Below are 20394 nucleotides of genomic sequence, written 5' to 3'. Positions count from 1 at the left end.
ATACTGTATTACTATTCCAATAGCAATGTGTCCCCATGTCCCCGTGAAGGAAGGATAGCCAGAGGTTGTTTGTCTGATCTGATGCACCTGTGGATGGATGCAGATGTGCTGGACTCGACCGATGCGGAATGGCAACGTGCCATTTAGAATTCCAGTCACACAAACAGACTGACTGACAGCCATGCCGGCCAGGCCAGGCTGAGCTGAGCTAACCGAGCTGGTGTGCAGGCAGGAACTTTAAGTGTGTGTGTGGGGACCACAGGTAGGCTTGCGCATCGCATCCTACCTTTGGCTGCGTCTTCTGTAAGACCGGTCGCGCCGTCGTTGTGCGAGGAGCTCGGCTCTGGCTCATCACCCTCGAACAGCTGGTTCACTTCGCCCTGCATGTCTGACGTGCAGCGTTCGCCGTCACTTTTGGAGAAAGCGCCGGTCACCGTGAACCTCTGGCTCATGATGGCGATGCCTCGCGGCGGTGAGGCGGGCAGGCGGGCGGCGGGCGCGATGCAGCTCCCGTCTCCCTGGCGTATACCGCTGCCGGTGGAGGAATTCGCCGCGGATGCAGATGCAAGAGGCTCCCGCAGACCACCCAGAGAGGATGTCACACAAGCTAACAAGTCAATCTGATAGATTAGAGACGTCAGTGTGAAGTCTAGACCTCACGCAACTGCGAGAGCATTCTATTATCCTTGTACGCGAGTCCAGCGGACAGACACGCTCTTTATTCTCTGCTGAGCTGACACAAGATGTTGAATGAGTGGTGGGCTTTACATCAACCGGTGTCTGGGAACAGCTGCGCATCCGGGTCCTAGAGCCAGTGAAAGGTGTTGTCGGTGAATCAATACGAGAAATAATGTCATCATGTTGACTTGACATGGCAACATAACGCACCAATTAACGATGTTAGACCATTTGAAACGATTCTAACATCTGTATTTATTTAGGCCTATAAAAATAGATTTAAACGCAATTAGTTTGTATAGTCCATTTAACATTATATATTCATAATTAGGCATAGGCCTATTCCTATAACTAATTAGTCGAATGGTTATGGTAGGCTAAGGTTATCAGTTTACAAACCAAACCAAACAGACCAATAGACTAATTAACTAACTGAATAGAAAAATATGGTTGCTAGTTAGTTGGTCTATTTGCCTGTTTGGTTTGTATACCGATAACCTAGGCTACAATAACAATAGACTATCTAATTAATGAGTTGTAGGAATAGGCCTCGGGTAGTAGGCCTGGGGCTATCTATATGCCTGGTATTAAATGTACAAACATTAATTGCTTTTCAAACTATGTTATAAATGAATGCAGGAGGCAGAATCGTTCATGTTTTATAGTGCGTGTAGGCCTACTGCGGCTACTTATCTCTTGATGCTACGGATTTTGTTGAGGGATGGGTGGGTAGGCTAACTAGTCGACACTTCTGGCCAACTAGCCTAGATGGCGACAGCGCATTCACTGGTAATCGTTTCAAAGATTTGCGAAGAAGAAGAATGCAACATAACCATATAGACATGGGAAGTCTCTGGTTATGAAGGCTATGTTAATTTTTAATAAGCCTATACATTATTAACGACACCCAGGTTCGGCATTGATTTTGCGTGCGCGTCTGCAGACCTGTCGCACAAAGATTACTTTGTCACTAGCCAAGGAGACTATATGGACTTTGAACACATAAAAGGTTTGCTAGATCTTGGCTCAAGGTATAGGCTAAATCGTTTGTGTGCAAACTACTAAAGATAGGCCTACATAGTATTTATTTTCCTCTATATTAGCGATTGCATTCATCTTCGAAAGGAGGGAACGTCTCAATTGCTGTGTCAAATTGATGCGCATTTGAGTGTTCTCCCCAGACGACTCTATCGCAATTGCAGCCGGTGTAGCCTATCAACACGAACTGGGTGAGAAAGTTGGAGGGAAAAGTAAGTAATCAGCAGCACTACATTTAATATTAATGTATCATCTAGCCTATTCTACGGTATAGCCTGTGCTGCATAGCGCATCCAGGCATCAAAGTTGGTTCTACTGTCCAACGTGTACAAACTGATAGGTCAAAGTTCGTTTTTCAATACATAGGCTGTATGTTACACAACCTGCATCATTTACTGTACTATTGTTTCCCTTCTGCAGTGCAACTGGTTATCAGACAGTTCCGGCCCAGTGATGGAGATGCCATCAGAGCACTGTTTGCCGATGGAATTCAGGAGCACATTAACCCCTCTTTCACTCACGCCATGCGTCAGCCGCCTTACTTTGTGCTCACCCTCTTGTTGGGTGTAGCGGGGTACCTGCTGGGCGGCTGGCTCCTTGCCGCCTGCTTAGCTGCTGTTTGGCCTGGACTAGTTTACTGTTGCTGTTATGAGTTGTACGCTGGATTTGTCAGGGCAAGATTGCGCACGGACATGAGAGACATTCAGAGAAGCTACCTCAGCGACCCCGACAACACTTTCCTCGTGGCGGAGGCAGAGGTGAACGGGCGGCCTCGGTGTATGGGGATGGTGGCAGTCGAGGGGAAAACCGAGACTGGAAGCGGGAGGCGATACGGCGAGCTGTTCCGCATGATTGTGTCGTCGGAGTGTCGGCGCGCGGGTCTCGGGACCCGTCTGGCACACAGCGCCGTTGACTTCTGCAAAGAGCGCGGCTTCTTCAAGGTCGTGCTGGAGACGAGCTCCACACAGAGAAGTGCAGTGGCACTGTACTACAAGATGGGCTTCATGCTGACACACACTCACACCGACACAGAGGCACCGCAGTGGGTCACCAAACTCACCAAGGTCACCGTGCTGAGGATGGAGAAAACCTTTTAAACTACCTCACCACTGTCACACTGCCGAGGATGGAGAAAACCTTAAAACCTCACCTCTGTCACATCGCTGAGGATGGAGAAAGCCTTTTAATCTCACTACTGCCCGACAAATCATGCACCCATTGTGTCTTCATTTACTGATTTGAGGCATGGGTGTAGCAGCAAATTGTGGACCCTATGTTTGTACAATCAGCTTCAATGGACCCCCCAGCCACATAAATGACACCGTTTGTGGGCCCCCTAAATACATGGGGCTGTACATGGGGCTCTGATAAATCAGTCACACCCCTGCACCACACCCCTGAACCTCGCCGCTGCCGGTTAAATTATGCAGCCCATTGTTTCTTTCCTCACTGATTGAGGAGTAGGCTGGAATAGGTGGCCCGTAGGCCTAATAGTGCACTTAATTAGTGATCCCAGTGAAAGCCAGATGTGTGATTTTAGTCGTTTATTTTCAAAATGAATGTTGCATTCACAAATGTTACTTCAGAACTTCATAATTATGTAGGCCCTACAAACTAATAAAGTTCTATTTACTGGTTTCACCAAAGTGTAGAGACGGCTATGTTTTGCAGCCAAAGTTGTTTATTTGTTGGATCTCCATTCTTCCTGGGGTCCACTTATTCAATAAAATCAGTCCATCAAAGTTATGTCATTAAAAGTTGAAAATTAAATTAAACAAGGAATCAATAAAATATGTTACAGAATAGCCTATATGCACAAAATACATTAAGTCAGTTACACAATTTACAATTATTACAGCCTGTTATTAAATAAACCATTGTAAGTATAACTCTTTCAAAAAAATACATCATAACTTAAACTTAAAACTGGCTTTAGAACTTATTTCAGTGATAAAAGTTGGCATACTGTTCCATTGCTCTGTATCCCACTGTTCGCTATAATAGGCCATTTGCCATTTGGTATTAACTCGGGGTACAAATGTTCCTGTCAGTGCAGACCTTGTATTAAAAATATGGATGTTAGAAGTTTTACAGAATCTGCTATATTGTTTCAGAGGGGTTTTATTATTTAAAATGGCCTGTTTGAGGTCAACAAAGAGGACATAAGTTTATCCTCAACTTTTAGTCAGTGCAAAGAAGAGTGCATATGTGTGGTAGTATGTATAAGGCCATACTATGTTACAATACTCCATCTGACTCAGAACCAAGGCACTAATCACTCTTTTCATTAATGCTCCGGTTTTCTCTGGCTGGTCATTCAAAATGGCGGACATGGAGAAGACCTACCTATTCATAGCCTGGGAACACCCATACTGCCTTACGTTCTACACAAATCGTTTCAATCTGAAAGACAATCTCACTTGTGATTAGGTCTGGTGGTGACCAGGCAAACCTATTCATATATGAATAGTGTAAATCATACGATAAATATTCATGAAAAATATCATATTTGTGAATGGCCAGCTCTCGCATAGTAATTCATAGTAACTGTCATTATGTATGGAAATTCACAGTGCATGTCGCCTACACCGCTACAAAATATTAAAATATAGGCCTAATGCACCATTAAATATAGTTTTACAAATATTGTAAAATGGTGCAGAGGTTGTTCATTAGATGCTTTTCAGCGGTTTTAGCTGTTTACACATTATGTTGGCATTTGCAGCTTCAGTAAACAATTTTTAACTTAGGTCAAAGGTCAACAGCGTTGGCATACCTCTCTGCCTGTAGGTTACTTGTTAAAAGCTCTGCTGCTTCAACAAATCAAGGGTTCTCTCTCAGGTAAAACAAACAAACAAAAACAAATAGATGAAGCATTCCATTCACAATAATGCTACAGCATCCACGAGCAAGAATAGTTTTTTTATTATTATTTTTTTTACTAAACTAAACAGTCACAAACAGATCATAATGAACAATAACATTAATGAACATATAATTACACATTATTGTAATTAACACATTATAACAGACATACCTTTAATTATGTAATCTATGGAAACACATCTCATTGTTGACAAACCAGATGATACAGTAAGTATAAGGACTGCAGAAAAAATCAAATGAAACTCCCTCTCACTGACCAATGGTATTTAAATATTTTTGTGATGAAGACATTTTAGGCAAAGGTTTCCAAGTTCACCATTATTGGCCATTAGTGTGAGACAGATATGATATAAGAGGACATGAGAGGGACATAGAGCTGTGATCAAACCCCTGAATGGGGAGCTGTGACCAGAGATGACCTCGAGTGCATCTTAATATGCCACCTTGCCTCCTCCACTTGCGCTTGTCTCCTCGCCCCGCCTCCTGGCCCCTCCTCCGTGGAGAAAACGATCCCCAGCTGTCAGCCTAGCCACAACAACTTTTGAGGGACTGTTTTTCATTCACCGTCCCAATTGCAAATGAGAAAAAGACTCTACAATTGAGCTTTTGCAAGATATTGAAATATAATGCTGTTGTCAGTGATGTCATCATGACGAGAAGCAAGTGGAGGAGGCAAGTGGAGGAGGCAAGGTCGAATATTAAGGCGCACTCCTCGTGTCTTTCTCCTCCTCAGATGCACTGTTTCGTAAGAGCATGCACATTTTATCAAAGGTTTATTTCCATAATATATGCTTCCCTCTTTTTCATGTGTATTCATTACGACTCAAAAATGTACACTTGAATAGGTGAATTGTCTCATGCCTGCGATTTTGAATTACCGGTCATACCGTAGGTATCTTGGGCTGCACAACGTACTCTGCTTTGGTCAGACCAGTAAATATTAGTTTATTACTTTGTAAATATTCATGAAAAGGTCAAATTTCCCTCTGGAGTTCAGCTCTACCTTCTTCTCAGCGATGTAGTCAGTCTTCTTTTTGCTTTTTGCTGTTGGGTTCATGACCAACAATGCTGGAAAGTTATGAGAAATGTCTTCTTTCACAAGTGCGCTTTATGAGACAACCACTAAAGTAAAGTAATATGAAAAAGGTTGAGTGCTTAATAAAAACAAATACATCTTAACATTCATGAAACGTGTTTTGAAGTTTACAAGAAAAAGTATCCTTTATTTAAATAGTAGTGCAATAATCATCATGCCAGTGCCACGCATTTTACCAGCAACAACTTACTGGTACACCTTTTATCCACCAGAGGGAGTGAGCGAGCCCTAAATAGAACACATGTAGACGGAACACACAGAGGAGAGCATGCTATACACCTGTACATGAAAAAAGCAAACTGTCGTTTTTGATGACAAACCTCCTTGGGACAAAGTCAAAGTTTTTAATTGTGCAGTTGTGCCACCTACATGGATGAGGGGTTGTGCGATTTGCAATGTGCTGGTTCTATGAATGTTGAAGGAGAGGATTGTGCACATCCCAGGAAAAGGTGCAGGATGAAGGCCAACTGTAGTTTTCAAAGTGAGAAGTACGCACACTTTAACTCCTTTTTTGTTGTCTTTTATTATTTCATGGCTGGATTACGTTTCAACTAAAACAGCCTTCATCAGATTCTGGTTCTATGAATGGCCTGGGGCAATTTCTTAACCCCAGAGAAATGTCCATCAGTGGTCTGCAGTAATATTCATTGGTCCTGTGCAGGGGAAAATGGTGTGTTACATTAGTACATCCTGTTGGCTATTCTGCAGATAGTGGTATTCACATAGCGTAGCATTGCTATCCGTAAGCTTCCTGTTAGTGAACGTGGGAGGGATGAGGGAGGGGGTGATCAAAAACACATTACTGTACATTACGAGCAGAGGCGGCCTTTCCATTAGACAAACTTAGGCAATTGCCTAGGGCCCCGACCAAGGTCTGTACACCATAGGGGCCTCAACTGCCACACCACAGTCACGTAAACACACAAAAAGTATGCTTGATCTTAATTTTTCACTTATGTTAAGTAGTAGAAGATACAGTATATACTGTATGTGCCAAACGCTAAAATAGCACCAAAACACGGAATTTAATGTGTTTTGAGGGCCCCATGTTTATGTTTGGCTTAGGGCCCCAAAAGGGCTAGATCCGCAGATCCCGGGAGGGTGCATTATTTTTTCCAGGGGCAAAACAAATTGGCAAAACAGATACATTTTTAATGTTATGAATATATAATATACAAAAATGTATATCATGTCGTTGTCATTGGCTGTTCAGCACAGGGGCCAGGAGGAAATCTACAGGGGCCCACCTCCCTGGCCCCTGTCCAGAACCGGCCACGAACCAGAGGGAATCTTCTTGACTTACCTGGCTACCTGAGGGGGCACTCCTGCTGGATGATGGAATGCACTGCGGCGTGGACACGCTGGTAGATAGCCTCCCCCTCCACCGTTTGGAACTTGAAGAAGCCCTCTCCTGTCTCGCACAGGCTGTCAGGAAATATTTCAGTGCATTATCACAGTGTTTTCAACGCGCTACAGTACTCTTTTTTTTTACTCTTTAATTCTTGAGTTACTCAAAATTCAATAGATATATACACATAGATAAACTGCTGAACTTATCAGTTGTCTACTCAAGTTTTCAGTTCAGCATGTTTCTTGCGTGCCGTGTAATACAACCCTGTGTACCTTTTTTCCAAGTAGGCCAATATCTGAATGAGTAGTGAACGTCATGCCTATGCTTATCTATGTTAAAGATGCACTGTGTAGTATTGTGGCCAGAGTAGGTATTGCAACTATGCTATTCATTGAAATTGTGCAGCCAATGTCCAAATTTGCTCTTTTCATGAATATTTACTAAATAATAAACTAAAGTTTACAAACACAGCCAAAGTACAGCAAGTTTTGCCACTAATGTCCTTTTCTGAAAATTCAAAAGGGGCGGACATGAAGGAGATCCCCCTTTTCATGTATGAAAAAGGCAATTCTACCAGTCATAATTAATACTTAGAATTTGATGATGGTGGTAAGTATTTGTAAGTGAAGAATTCTTGCACACCTCCTTGGTCAGGTGCGTAGGAGTGGAACCCCTAGGTCACCAACGTTAAAGCAAAGAAAGCTCCCGCACACTGTTCACATTTGCATGGTTTAATGCAACGTTTCGGTCTACTGACCTTCTTCAAGCAATTCAAACGTATTTGAGAAAAAGCTAACATTTGTGAATGGGTATGAGCATGAATTCTGAAAATTAACTGCTAAAAATATTACACAGTGCACCTTTAACGACTTCTTTGTGAGATGAACTGACCGTCCTGCTTCAAAGCTGAACCAGGTGCGATCGCTGCCAAAGCGGCGTAGTGCTGTGAGAGGCCACGAGGCCAGTTTCAGGTGGCTGGTCCGCGTGTCCCAGAGGGTGATGGCTTCTGAGTTGACCTGAAGTACACACTCCCCCGACGTCTTCAGTCCTTTGCACGGCAGCAGACGCACACAGAAGCGCTCTGGAAGGCCAACCACATGTAAACACACCGTCACAAAGTCCGCAAACTAGACCAATTAAATGAACAATAAACGATTACAAAAAAGTTGAAGAAGAAAAAGTAACAAAAAAATCTATTTGTATTATAATGTGTTATAATAATAGTGTTATAATGATAAACAGTGCAGTCCAGTCCAGTGTCGATTGCTCAAAAAATTGTTCTGTGTGTCATCACCTTGCCTTCAGACAATATTTAGCCCTTCATGATTTTAGGTAATCAGTTTCAGATGAAGCAAATATACAGTAAACTTGTTCAAATAAAATATGTGTGCGTACCCATAAACAGGCATCTTCCAAGGCGCATCACATACAGTCATTTCCTTAAAATCCTTCATTTTCCCAGGGATTAATAAATGTTACTCTACTGCACTGTAAAGGTGCAGCTCGTGCCTGGTGGGACCCTGCATCAAGCCCCTTTTGTTAACATTCAGCATAAAAAGGTCTGTTCAAAAAGGAGCAAGCTCCACTTTGTATTATATGTCTTATATTACATGTTTAATATTTACAGGTTAGGTCATCAGAGACAGATTAATTAATATATATACAGTATATATATAAATATTATTACTATAGCCTACAATAAAAAGAAATGCTTTAGCATCTTGCATTTTGCTTTGCTTTGCATCTTACACTCCCTGTTCAGTGTTTGTTTGGCATTCAGTGCTCCTGTGTTTGCTGTGGGCTTTTTTCCAATGCTATTTATTCAGGCAGCGAGCTGATGCGGCATAGAACAGAAATGAAAGTTCATGGCCCACCTTTAAATAGCGAAATAAATATTTAGATGGGTGGGGCAAAATTGCATTCTCTTTTGAGACCCCAATGCATTGCCACACCCATGCATCATGTAAACAAAAACAAAAAAATAAACACATTTTGGCCAGATGATAGACAAGGCCGGTGTGTCTGCATTATTTAAAGCACGCTAGTTATAACTGGGCATTGTCTAAAGCATGTTTTCCCAGACAGCGAAGTATGCTATATTTAACCCCAGATCAATTATCATGAGCTAACAGAAATGTAAAGCATGTGCGGTAGTTAGGTTACAGGGCTACATGTTCTAAAGATACTGACAGACGCTGTCTGTCTTGCCTTGAGGGCAGTTAGACCACAGCCAGGTCTGGATTGGCCATCTGGCATAGTGGGCATTTCCCGGTGGGCCCTGCACCCTCATGGGCCCCTATTTTCAGGAAAAAATAAATATATATATATTTGCATTTCATATATATATACTGTATATGAGTGAGTCCATGTATTTTATTTGCCAGTTCCACTAACTATTAACTGCATCCAATGATGTTTTGGACATTAGCACACATTTATCTTTCATATAATACAGAAAGTGTAGACATGGCATTATTTCCCTCAGCAAGAATGAATATTTAATACTGTTTTTGGGCGTTTTCATGCCGTCCTGTTTTCCAAATGTCAGATTCAGTCTTCATATTAGCATGTAAAGAAACTTGTTTTGCCCAAAACAATTCAAATGGTGATTCACAGTAATCATCACAATATGACAAAACTGTCAGAAAGACCACTGTGCTTTCCATTATACATGAAATTTGCCATTTTGTGTGTGTCCACGAAAACTATGCTAACTGTGTCACGGTCTGAAACCCCCTCCATAAATCAGTAATGGTTTGGTCTTAGGCCATACGAATAACATCACGTGATGCCATAACCTCTTTGCCAGGATATGGGAAGACTTTTTGGTAAGTTTTGAGCTCCATCTTTCATAATTTAATCCATTCTTTTTCATGTTCTCATAGCCGGAAAATTGCCTGTCAACTGTGTTATCAACATATTCATAAGAATCTGAATTGGAAATCACACGTTGAAAAACACAGATAAAGCATACAAATACATTAATTGATTAATATGTTGAGGTGGAACTTCACTTAACTGAGGTCCTCAGTTAGCACAACACCATAAAAATGGCTGAAATGTCAAGTCGTGTTACCGTCAATGGTGTTACGTATCAGCTATGATAGTTGAGGAGGAGTATGTTTTTGCCAATTTATCTCCATATTGACAAACAAACAAACAAAATGATTTGTGTTCTAGGGAGATGGGTTTGTCTGCTCTGTTTTTTTTCTCCTAAAAAAGTGACGACTTGTTCCCCTGCACTGTTGACCGTAACACAGTTGAGTAACACGGTTGACTGTTTTGAAAGTGTTTTTGTGCTATTGATCCCTTATGTGTTGGAAAAATCCTATGAACAGACAGTAGGGATTATCTCTGGAGAAGGAAGTCTTGTGTAAGGAGGGTGGGTGACTAAATTCAAATCAGACGTTATATGGATTTATAATTAAAAATGTGTCAGTCTGTATCACAGTAAATCATAAAATCCTACTTATGAAGCTCAACAATCACATTTTATATATCAGTTGCACAGATTAATGACAACATTATTGTTAAGGGACATAAGCACTTTCAAACGTATGTTGTTTCAACTCTGTAGTATTTTTATATATGTTTGAAATGACATACCGGTAGTATTTGTCCATAACACTGTTGACAAAATAATCAAGCAAATGTTCGCTTTCATTAGAGTATTTATCAACTGATTTAAGATTAAGTTTGGCAATTTGTTTGTTTGGAAACTTAAATATATACACTATGTAAACATCTAGGTCATTTAGTTGAAAAGAAAAATACTGATAATGTACATTTTGCTTTTGCCAAAAGCGCAGTCGAATCATAGAATCACTCATATATGTATATATATATATATATATATATATATATATATATATATATATATATATATATATATATATATATATATATATATATGAGTGATTCTCTAATTCGCCTACACTTTTAAGTCCGTGGATTTTATTTGGCAATTCCACTAACTATTAACTGCATCCAATGATGTTTTGGACATTAGCACACATTTATCTTTCATATAATACAGAAAGTGTAGACATGGTATTATTTCCCTCAGCAAGAATGAATATTTAATACTGTTTTTGGGCGTTTTCATGCCGTCCTGTTTTCCAAATGTCAGATTCAGTCTTCATATTAGCATGTAAAGAAACTTGTTTTGCCCAAGACGATTGCAAATTTTGATTCACAGTAATCATCACAATATGACAAAACTGTCAGAAAGACCACTGTCATTTCCATTATACATGAAATTTGCCATTTTGTGTGTGTCCACGAAAACTGTGTTAACCGTGTCACGGTCTGAAACCTCCTCCATAAATCAGTAATGGTTTGGTCTTAGGCCATACGAATAACATCACGTGATGTCATAACCTCTTTGGCAGGATACGGGAAGACTTTTTGGTAAATTTTGAGCTCCATCCTTCCATAATTTAATCCATTCTTTTTCATGTTCTCATAGCGGGAAAATTGCCTGTCAACGGTGTTATCAACATATTCATAAGAATCTGAATTAGAAATCACATGTAGAAAAACACAGATAAAGCATACAGATACATGAATTGATTAAGGTGTTGTGGTGGAACTTCTGAGGTCCTCAGTTAGCACAACACCATAAAAATGGCTGAAATGTCAACGGTGTTACCGTCAATGGTGTTACAATTAAGTATGACAGTCAGGGTTGCCAGATGAGGCTGATGATTTCCAGCCCAAAAAATGATCAAAATCCGCCCTAAAAACCCGCCCAATTCTATTGATTTATATGGCAGTGGGAAGGTTTTTCTGATAGATGCCATTTTTACCCGCACACGGCCATCCTAAGCAGCCCAATTGGGCGGGAACCAGCCCAATCTGGCAACACTGATGACAGTTGAGGAGGAGTATGTTTTTGCCAATTTATATCCATATTGACAGACAAACAAACAAAATAATTTGTGTTCTAGGGAGATGGGTTTGTCTGCTCTGTTTTTTCTCCTAAAAAAGTGCCGACTTGTTCCCCTGCACTGTTGACCGTAACACAGTTGAGTAACACGGTTGACTGTTTTGAAAGTGTTTTTGCGCTATTGATCCCTTATGTGTTTGAAAAATCCTATGAACATACACTAGGGATTATCTCTGGAGAAGGAAGTCTTGTGTAAGGAGGGTGACTATATTCAAATCAGACGTTACAGGGATTTGTGATGAAAAATGTGTCAGTCTGTATCACAGTGACTCATAAAATCCTACTTATGAAGCTCAACAATCACATTTTCTATATCAGTTGCACAGATTAATGACAACATTACTGCTAAGGGACATAAGCACTTTCAAACATATATTGTTTCAACTCTGTAGTATTTTTATATATGTTTGAAATGACATAGTATTTGTCCATAACACTGTTGACAAAATAATTTAGCAAATGTTCGCTTTCATTAGAGTATTTATCAAATGATTTAAGATTAAGCTTGGCAATTTGTTGGTTTGGAAACTTAAATATATACACTATGTAAGCATCTAGGTCATTTAGTTGAAAAAAAATACTGATAATTGACATTTTGCTTTTGCCAAAGGCGTAGGGGAATCATAGAATCACTCATATATATATATATATATATATATACAGTGCCCTCCATAATTATTGGCACCCCTGGTTGAGATGTGTTAAAAGCCTTAAAATAAATTCAGTGTTTATTGCAGAAGAATACTGTCACACTGAAAATTTTAGGAAAATGTAGCCTTCAACTCAAATGAATTGTAGGAAAATAAAAAAAATCCCTGACTAAAAAATAATTATTTTTCATTAAATCACCTGTTCCACAATTATTGGCACCCTTAACAATTCCCAGGAAATAAATATAATTGAAGCATTTCTGTCATTTCTACAGTAGTTTACAAAGTTTACCAGAGTATGTAGGAACATTTAATTAGTAATTCATCACTTCCTGTTTCCCTGGGGTATAAATATGATGTGACACCGAGGCCATTTCTCTTATCCACTCTTAAACATGGGAAAGACAAAGGAACACAGCATACAAGTGAGGCAGATGTGCGTCGACCTTCACAGGTCAGGCAGAGGCTACAAGAAGATTGCCACTCAACTGCAGCTGTCCATATCTACTGTGAGAGGAATAATTAAGAAGTTCAAAACAACTGGAACAGTGGTAAACAAGCCTGGACGAGGACCCAAGTTTATTTTGCCACCACGCACAGTGAGGAGGATGGTAAGAGAAATCAAAATATCTCCAAAGCTCACTGTTACAGAATTACAACAAATGGTAGCATCCTGGGGTCACAAAGTCTCCAAATCAACCATCAGGCGCTGTCTACACGCCAACAAGCTGTTTGGGAGGCATGCACGGAGAAAACCTTTCCTCACCCACAATCATAAACGCAAACGTCTGGAGTTCGCCCAGCGGTATTGGGGCTTCAACTGGGACCGTGTGCTTTGGTCAGATGAGACCAAGATTGAGCTTTTTGGCAACAAACACTCTAAGTGGGTCTGGCGTGCCACGAAAGATGCGCATGCTGAAAAGCACATCATACCCACTGTGAAGTATGGGGGTGGGTCAGTGATGCTGTGGGGCTGTTTCGCTTCCAAAGACCCTGGGAAGCTTGTTAGGGTGCATGGCATCATGAATGCTTTGAAATACCAGGACATTTTAAATCAAAATCTGTTGCCCTCTGCCAAAAAGCTGAAGATGGGTCGTCACTGGGTCTTTCAGCAAGACAATGACCCTAAACATATGGCCAAATCTACACAGAAATGGTTAACCAGACACAAAATCAAGCTCCTCCCATGGCCATCTCAGTCCCCAGACCTCAACCCCATTGAGAACCTGTGGGGTGAGCTGAAGAGGAGAGTACAGAGGAGAGGACCCAGGTCTCTGGATGATTTAGAGAGATTCTGCAAAGAGGAATGGCTGAAGATCCCTCTTTCTGTCTTTTCCCATCTTGTGAAACATTATAGGAGAAGATTAGGTGCTGTTTTGTTGGCAAAAGGGGGTTGTACAAAATATTAACAACAGGGGTGCTAATAATTGTGACACACATTATTTGATGTCAAATAATTATTTCTTTATGTGGGCTTTTTTCCCCACTGAATAAATGCACTTGTATTGAAGGTTGGATTTTTCTCTTTTTTTCCATTAAGGTCCCATATTATTTAGAGAAAAATAATAATAATTGGAAGCTAAAAAACACATCTCAACCAGGGGTGCCAATAATAATGGAGGGCACTGTATATATATATATATATATGAGTGATTCTACATCTATATATATATATATATATATATTTACATTTCTGAAAATAGGGGCCCACGAGGGTGCAGGGCCCACGAGGGTGCAGGGCCCACCGGTGAGTCAGTTCTGCGCTGCTAATTATAAAGGGCCTCTTTAAGCCAAAAGTGAGCGGGCCCTATTTCTCCCCCAGTCCAGCCCTGGATACAGCGTTGTCTGTGTTGCCTTGAGGGCAGTTAGACCACAGCTGTGACATCGGTATGGTATGATATGGGAGAGTTTTATTAACCCGCATGTTTGCATTAATCCAGTTATGCGCAATAATAATAATAGCCAGACTTGTGGTCATAGCTGCTTTAGGTTGTGAGAGCAGATGAGATTTGTGGTCATAGCTGCTGCCTTTAGGTTGTGAGAGCAGAAGAGACGTGTAGTCATAGCTGCTGCCTTTAGGTTGTGGGAGCAGATGAGGCTTGAGGTCCTAACTGCTGCCTTTAGGTGGTGAGAGCAGATGAGATTTGTGGTCATAACTGCTGCCTTTAGGTGGTGAGAGCAGATGTCCAAAGTGTCACGGCTGAGAAGGGTAGAAAGCGGGGTTGCCAGATGAGGCTGACGATCTCCAGCTCAAAAAATGCTGAAAACCCGCCCGGAAGCACTAAATTCCACCCAATTCTATTGATTTCTATGGCCAAGAAGCATAAGCCTAAGCAGCCCAATTGTGCAGGAAACCGCCCAATCTGGCAACACTGGTGGGCAGCTTTGGCTCACATCTGCCTCTAACCTACACTAAGTGGTACTGCCCAATATTATGTTATAATAACCATGCCCTATTAGTGTTAATAATAGATATTAGATAATGTGCCAGTACTAGGACATTGTGAAACATATATTTACAGTAAATTTGTCTTTTTTTGGCAATTGCTTGTTGGTTGTCTTTGTTTGGCTTTGTTGGGCTGTCTATGATATGAGCGGAGGTGTTTGTTGGCCAAGGGCAGACTGCTTATGCTTCATGTCCACATTGTCCATTGGATTTAGATGCATAGGGTCAGATAAAAAGTGTAGCTGCAGCCCCTAATGGAGCCCAAAAGGGAGCAGTGCAGCGGGACTGTACCATGCTCAGAGTACCTCAGTCATGGAGGAGGATGGGGGAGAGCACTGCTTAATTACTCCAACATGGCGGGTCAGGAGTCGAACTGGCAAGCTTTGGACTACTAGTCTGACGCCCTACCCGCTTACCCATGACTGCCCATGTACAGTTCTGCTGTATACGGTACATACCAGTCTGGTGCCTGAGAGAAGAGGATAGGAGGTCTGGCTCTGGGATCCTAAAGGCGTCCAGCCCACCGTGTACACACTCTCTGTTTAAGACCTTATACCAGTCGGCAGCTTCTGTCTCTGAGGGGCATGCATGGAGGACATCAAACACGACACTCATAAAGACTGTTACATGACATTAAAATATATGAGAATGTAACACGAGTGCTTTTAAAGAGTGAGCTACATTTATTAATTTAAAAATTATTACAGTTCTTGGGTGAAATGCTAAGTAGAATGAACATGTCCTAAGTACACTGATGATATACACGGTTGAGAGGATAATACATTGTTTGCATGTTTGTTATTCGTAAAGGCTTCTGGTATAAGGGAATCTGTGCGTGACATCACTGTTTACATCGCTCATTCTTCCGTGTGGCAAGAAAGAAAGAGCTTGGTCGCTTCGGCTTGTGAAAACACTACAAAACACATTCAGAAGGTAAGCCTCATGACTTATTAAAGAGCTGTGCAATGAAATCTAGTTCCATATCACACCCGGTATAATTGTTATCTCCATCCTATTTTTAAAACGTCTGTAATATCATGTGAAAGACTCGTAGCCATCAGAAATCTAGCTGGCTCTGAGTTGCATACACACTCACGGTAGACCTACATCACGTCGACACTAGGCCTACAAAGTAAAGACCGTTATTCACAATGGTTTTAGGCAACCTATAGTATTGTTCATCTGTTTGGTGTAACAGCTCGCTTTTATGACAAGTGGAACACACTGGAATCTGATCTTGATGTTAGCTAGCAAGGTAACAAAATAGCTAGTTTTCCAGAGCTCTGCACGTTTTCCCTTCATTTGTCCACGTTAAGTAACTGATATTGCAACTTATCACATTTTGGTGTGCCATCGGTATGCAAACAGCTATATAATAAAATGAAAATCAGCTTAGCAAATTCCAATGTTTGGGCTTGCAGGCAGCTGGTGACGGTAGATAATGATAGCCTTATCCCGGGTGTTGCGTGGAACTAGATTTCATTGCACAGTTCTTTAATGAGTCATGAGGCTTATCTGGGTGTGTTTGTGACATGAAAAATGATTATACTGTGTATTTATGTGACCAACTACACAGCTAACTTTCAGAAACATCTGGATAAGAACATTCAGTGACACACTGTTTTAAGCACGTCCATACCTGGCCAAATCTTCAATTAGCTAAATAAATTGAGACCACAACCCAACATAACCAATAGCCTATGTTGTATAACAAGTCATGTGATATTTCTGGTTAGCTTTCTGCCAAGATGTGAGGTAGGCTATTTCGCATTGTACACGAATAGAGAATATTGTTATCTCAGCTCTTTTCCACCCAGCATTTTTGGCGCATGCACAGCTTTGCGCACAGCGTGTTTACAAGATTCGCCTACACTACTTCTATTCAAATGTTTTTCTGGTTTATCACTTATTTTTTCAACATTTTTGGACTGGACAGTGAAGAATGGACAGGAAATGAGTGGGAGAGAGAGACGGGAGGGTTGGAAAAGGACCTCAGGTCGGTAATCAAACCCGGGACTCTGAACCACGGCACGTCATCATACACTTGTCTGAACACATAACCACATAAAGACGCAGAAGAAGGCTTAGTCCGAAACGTCTGTTTATCATGCTACCCCACCAGATTAAACTACAAGAATTACAGCAGAGAGTACAGCTTTTTTACTAAATATGAACTTTGCTGCTTGCTTGCACCCGAAAGAAATAGTTGGGAGTTGAGCACACTTTCTAAAAAAAGACTGAACACATAACCAATCCAGCATGATTGGTTGTTCACCAAAATGTAATATTGCCCAAATAAGGATTGACAAATCCACAGAAATTAAATCATAAGAATAGTTATCCATCCACACACCTGAGTCACAGGTAAAGCTGAGAGTGCTGTCATCAGTGAATGTCAAAACCAGAGCGTGTTTCTTTTTCTCCTGTGGAGGTCTGGTGACACTGATCACATCTGTCAGGTCTATCACCTATGGTAGGATGACAAACACATTTCTGAGTAATGTTCAGTAGCATGCATAGACATTTTGGGGGGCAGGTGCTGAATGGAGGGGGGGGGGGTGTTGGGGACATATGGAACTTCCAGCTATATATAAGGCTATATGCTATATTGGAACATTATTGTAACATGCTTTTTGGTCGTGCCTCATGTGTAAATTATCATGTTAACATGAATCATAGTGCATTTTGACAAAAAAACATTTAAAAAAAACATTCAAAAAGGGCACTTTTTGTCCAGTAGGGCAAAGGGGCAAGTGCTATAGCACCACCTCGTCCCTATCTGCACACCTATGGTAATGTTCAAATGGATAAACTGCAGAATATACACTGTATTGCATGTATTTCTAAGTGTGTTTTACCCTTGTGTGTCTACGTATATTGTGATGATCTTACAATACCTTCTGATGGCAATGAAAGTTGGAGGCTCCTTGGTTAGGGAATCTCTCCAGCCTTTTAGGTCCTGTGCTTGAGGCCCTCTTGTAAACAAGCCAGCATTTCTGATACATCTGCCAATAGACAGGACTTTCATTAATTACATCTCACATGTTGTCAATGAACTAAGATATATTCTGAAGAATTAAGCCTGTAAATCAAGACTTTAAAAAGTTAAGACATTATTCAGTGTTTCCCGGCAGAATCTTTGTTATTCGATAAGGGTGGGAGGTTGGCCAGACATGAAAAAGGCAATGTTGTGGTTGTTTTGCAGGTGCGTAGGGGACGGCCCATGGGTTACAATTTGAAAAAACACTCGCACTCTGGGCATTTTGCCATTTTCTTCAACGCGCAACATTTCAGAACCGGTACCAAAGCGTTGTGTCCTACAGAATACAGTGGAATGCTCAGTGTGTGGGAGGTTTTTTTTCCAAATTGTAAAACAACTTTAGACATTTCATTTGCAATACACAATCTTTATATTTTCAGGGCCACTAGTCATGGTGGAAGGTGTGTCTGTCACAGAGGCCACCTTAACTACAAAGTGCTGGGGGAAACAGTTTATTACCTCCGCCAAGGAGGTTATGTTTTTGGTCGCTTTGGTGTTTGTCTGTTTATCTCTCAAGTTCAAGTTCAAGTTCAAGAAGTTTATTGCCATGTCAACATCGAGGATTTTTTGTGGCATATCCCCAACATCAACAGGATAACTCAAAAAGCTATGAACGGATTTTGATGACATTTTTGTGAAGTTGTTGGAAATAATGACAAAAGGAACAAGTGATTACATTTTGGTGGTGATACGGATCATGATCCGGATCCAGGAATTTTTCAAAATTTAGCAAATTTGCAGGATAAGGCAGATTTTGACATTCCAGTTTCCAACCCCACAAAAACAAAGCAGAAAGACTTGAAAAACAGGCTGTAACATAGACAAATGTTCCATGAAACAGCTTCCTTGGCGGAGGTCTGCACTCTCTGAGTGCATTTCTAGTTTATGTACTGTATGTAATAGAAACATTTGCTTACACGTTATTTAAGGTCTCTGATAAGAACAAAGTGTGCAACAGCATGCAACATTGTATACTTGCACATATCTTAAGTGTACAGTTAGTGCGTGTGATATACAGTATTTAGTGAATCTACTGTGTACCCAAACCTAACCATAACCCTAAATGTGTAAAAGGGGTAGATAGATAGACAAAAAAGACATTTTAAAATAAAGTGTCACAAATTGTTTCTTTGTATGACAATCGATGAGCATCCTCTATAAAGGGGGAAAAAACACAACAGATCGATATAGTACACAACAGATCGATATAGTAGGCTACAGGCAGATTGTTCCGTAACAGAGGCAAGCTTCTGTGATCAATGATCCAATGTTCCTCAACCACCTGAATCAGACTGTTATCGCTAATTCATAAGCTGGTTTCGTAACCCACAAGAGAGATATGATTACATTAATGATTGACAATGACATTGACATTGACACAAGTCTTTTGCGATTAATCATTGACGCTGTGAAAAACACTACTGGCCACAGGATGTACGTAGTACACATACAAACAACCGTCAAGTGAGTAAGTCAGTATACATACAGCACTCTACAGTCACTGATAGGCATCGGTAGCACAACAAACGGCATTTGCACCTTATCTCTCTTATCCCCCCGCTATCTCCATTACGCACACATCCCTCTCTGGCTTTGGTAAATACCAGCCGTGCACAAACAAATACTCATGCACACACAGAGGTGAAAGTTATATACTCACCCAAAAATGTTTTCTTCGAATTTTAACACAGCCTTGTTTCACAATGTCACAGAACTCTAAATCCATTTGGCAATGTGTTACTGACTGTGCTGTAGGTGTGTTTGCTTGTCTATGGGTGTGTGTGTGTGTGTGTGTGTTTACAGGCATGCGAGTGTAAGTGAGTGGGTGTATCCTGGACCTCTAGCTATAAATGATCTGGGTTAGTTTATTTGTGTGTGTGTGTGTGTGTGTGTGTGTGTGTGTGTGTGTGTGTGTGTGTGTGTGTGTGTGTGTGTGTGTGTGTGTGTGTGTGTGTGTGTGTGTGTGTGTGTGTGTGTGTGTGTGTGTGTGTGTGCGCGCGCGCATGTATGTATGTGTGCGTGTACGTACAGTATATGTGTAGTCCTGCACACTGCCCACTACCTACTGCCCACTACCTACTTCCCTGTCCTGCCCACTACCCTGCCCACTACCTACTGCCCACTGCCCACTACCTATTGCCCACTACCTACTTCCCTGTCCTGCCCACTACCCTGCCCACTACCTACTGCCCACTACCTACTGCCCACTACCTACTGCCCACTACCTACTGCCCACTACCTACTGCCTACTGCCCACTGCC

At 41.1% G+C, this 20394-nt stretch overlaps 3 protein-coding genes across 7 annotated transcripts in view; 1 reads left to right on the top strand and 2 right to left on the bottom strand.

Annotated features, from left to right (window-relative positions):
* Window positions 1-452, bottom strand: part of slc12a5a (solute carrier family 12 member 5a) — a 230664-nt gene extending 230212 nt beyond the window's left edge. Inside the window, exon 1 of the mRNA XM_063215202.1 lies at window positions 343-452. Within this exon, the coding sequence (XP_063071272.1) occupies window positions 343-452 (110 nt within the window). The remainder of the gene's footprint in view (window positions 1-342) is intronic.
* A 1346-nt stretch (window positions 453-1798) lies between these two features.
* Window positions 1799-5061, top strand: nat8l2 (N-acetyltransferase 8-like 2). Its single transcript, XM_063216405.1, has 2 exons — window positions 1799-1928; window positions 2137-5061. Coding segments are annotated over exons 1-2 (678 nt in total). The 5' UTR covers window positions 1799-1927; the 3' UTR covers window positions 2814-5061.
* An 88-nt stretch (window positions 5062-5149) lies between these two features.
* LOC134462269 (docking protein 5-like) lies at window positions 5150-20028 on the bottom strand. 5 transcript variants are annotated; one of them, XM_063215198.1, is made up of 7 exons: window positions 19794-20028; window positions 17991-18089; window positions 17447-17561; window positions 15552-15668; window positions 7910-8130; window positions 7002-7123; window positions 5151-6351 (listed from the first exon to the last, which is right to left on the bottom strand). In XM_063215198.1, exons 1-7 carry the CDS (start codon window positions 19938-19940, stop codon window positions 6246-6248), a joined length of 927 nt encoding a protein of 308 aa, XP_063071268.1. In that variant the 5' UTR covers window positions 19941-20028; the 3' UTR covers window positions 5151-6245. The 5 variants fall into 5 exon arrangements, with proteins under 5 accessions (XP_063071270.1, XP_063071268.1, XP_063071267.1 ...); XM_063215197.1 differs by having other exon boundaries at window positions 5152-6351; window positions 17991-18098; XM_063215201.1 differs by having other exon boundaries at window positions 6262-6351; window positions 7941-8130; window positions 17991-18098.
* Between the last annotated feature and the right edge of the window lie 366 nt (window positions 20029-20394).

The sequence above is a fragment of the Engraulis encrasicolus genome, chromosome 14, assembly GCF_034702125.1.
Source record: "Engraulis encrasicolus isolate BLACKSEA-1 chromosome 14, IST_EnEncr_1.0, whole genome shotgun sequence".
NCBI classification, from domain to species: domain Eukaryota; kingdom Metazoa; phylum Chordata; class Actinopteri; order Clupeiformes; family Engraulidae; genus Engraulis; species Engraulis encrasicolus.
The sequence above is the reverse complement of the archived record's forward strand: the minus strand, read 5'-3'. Positions and strand labels throughout refer to the sequence as shown.

What these genes read in the sequence shown, in the direction of transcription:
- LOC134462269 (XM_063215197.1), bottom strand. Translation starts at nt 19,940, where the DNA reads ATGCCTGTAAACACACACACACACACACACACCCATAGACAAGCAAAC. An exon ending in CAGCTTTACCTGTGACTCAG is followed by an intron (nt 15,669 to 17,446) that starts GTGTGTGGATGG and finishes CATGCCCCTCAG; the next exon opens with AGACAGAAGCTGCCGACTGG. An exon ending in TCACAAAGAAGTCGTTAAAG is followed by an intron (nt 7,124 to 7,909) that starts GTGCACTGTGTA and finishes ATTTCCTGACAG; the next exon opens with CCTGTGCGAGACAGGAGAGG.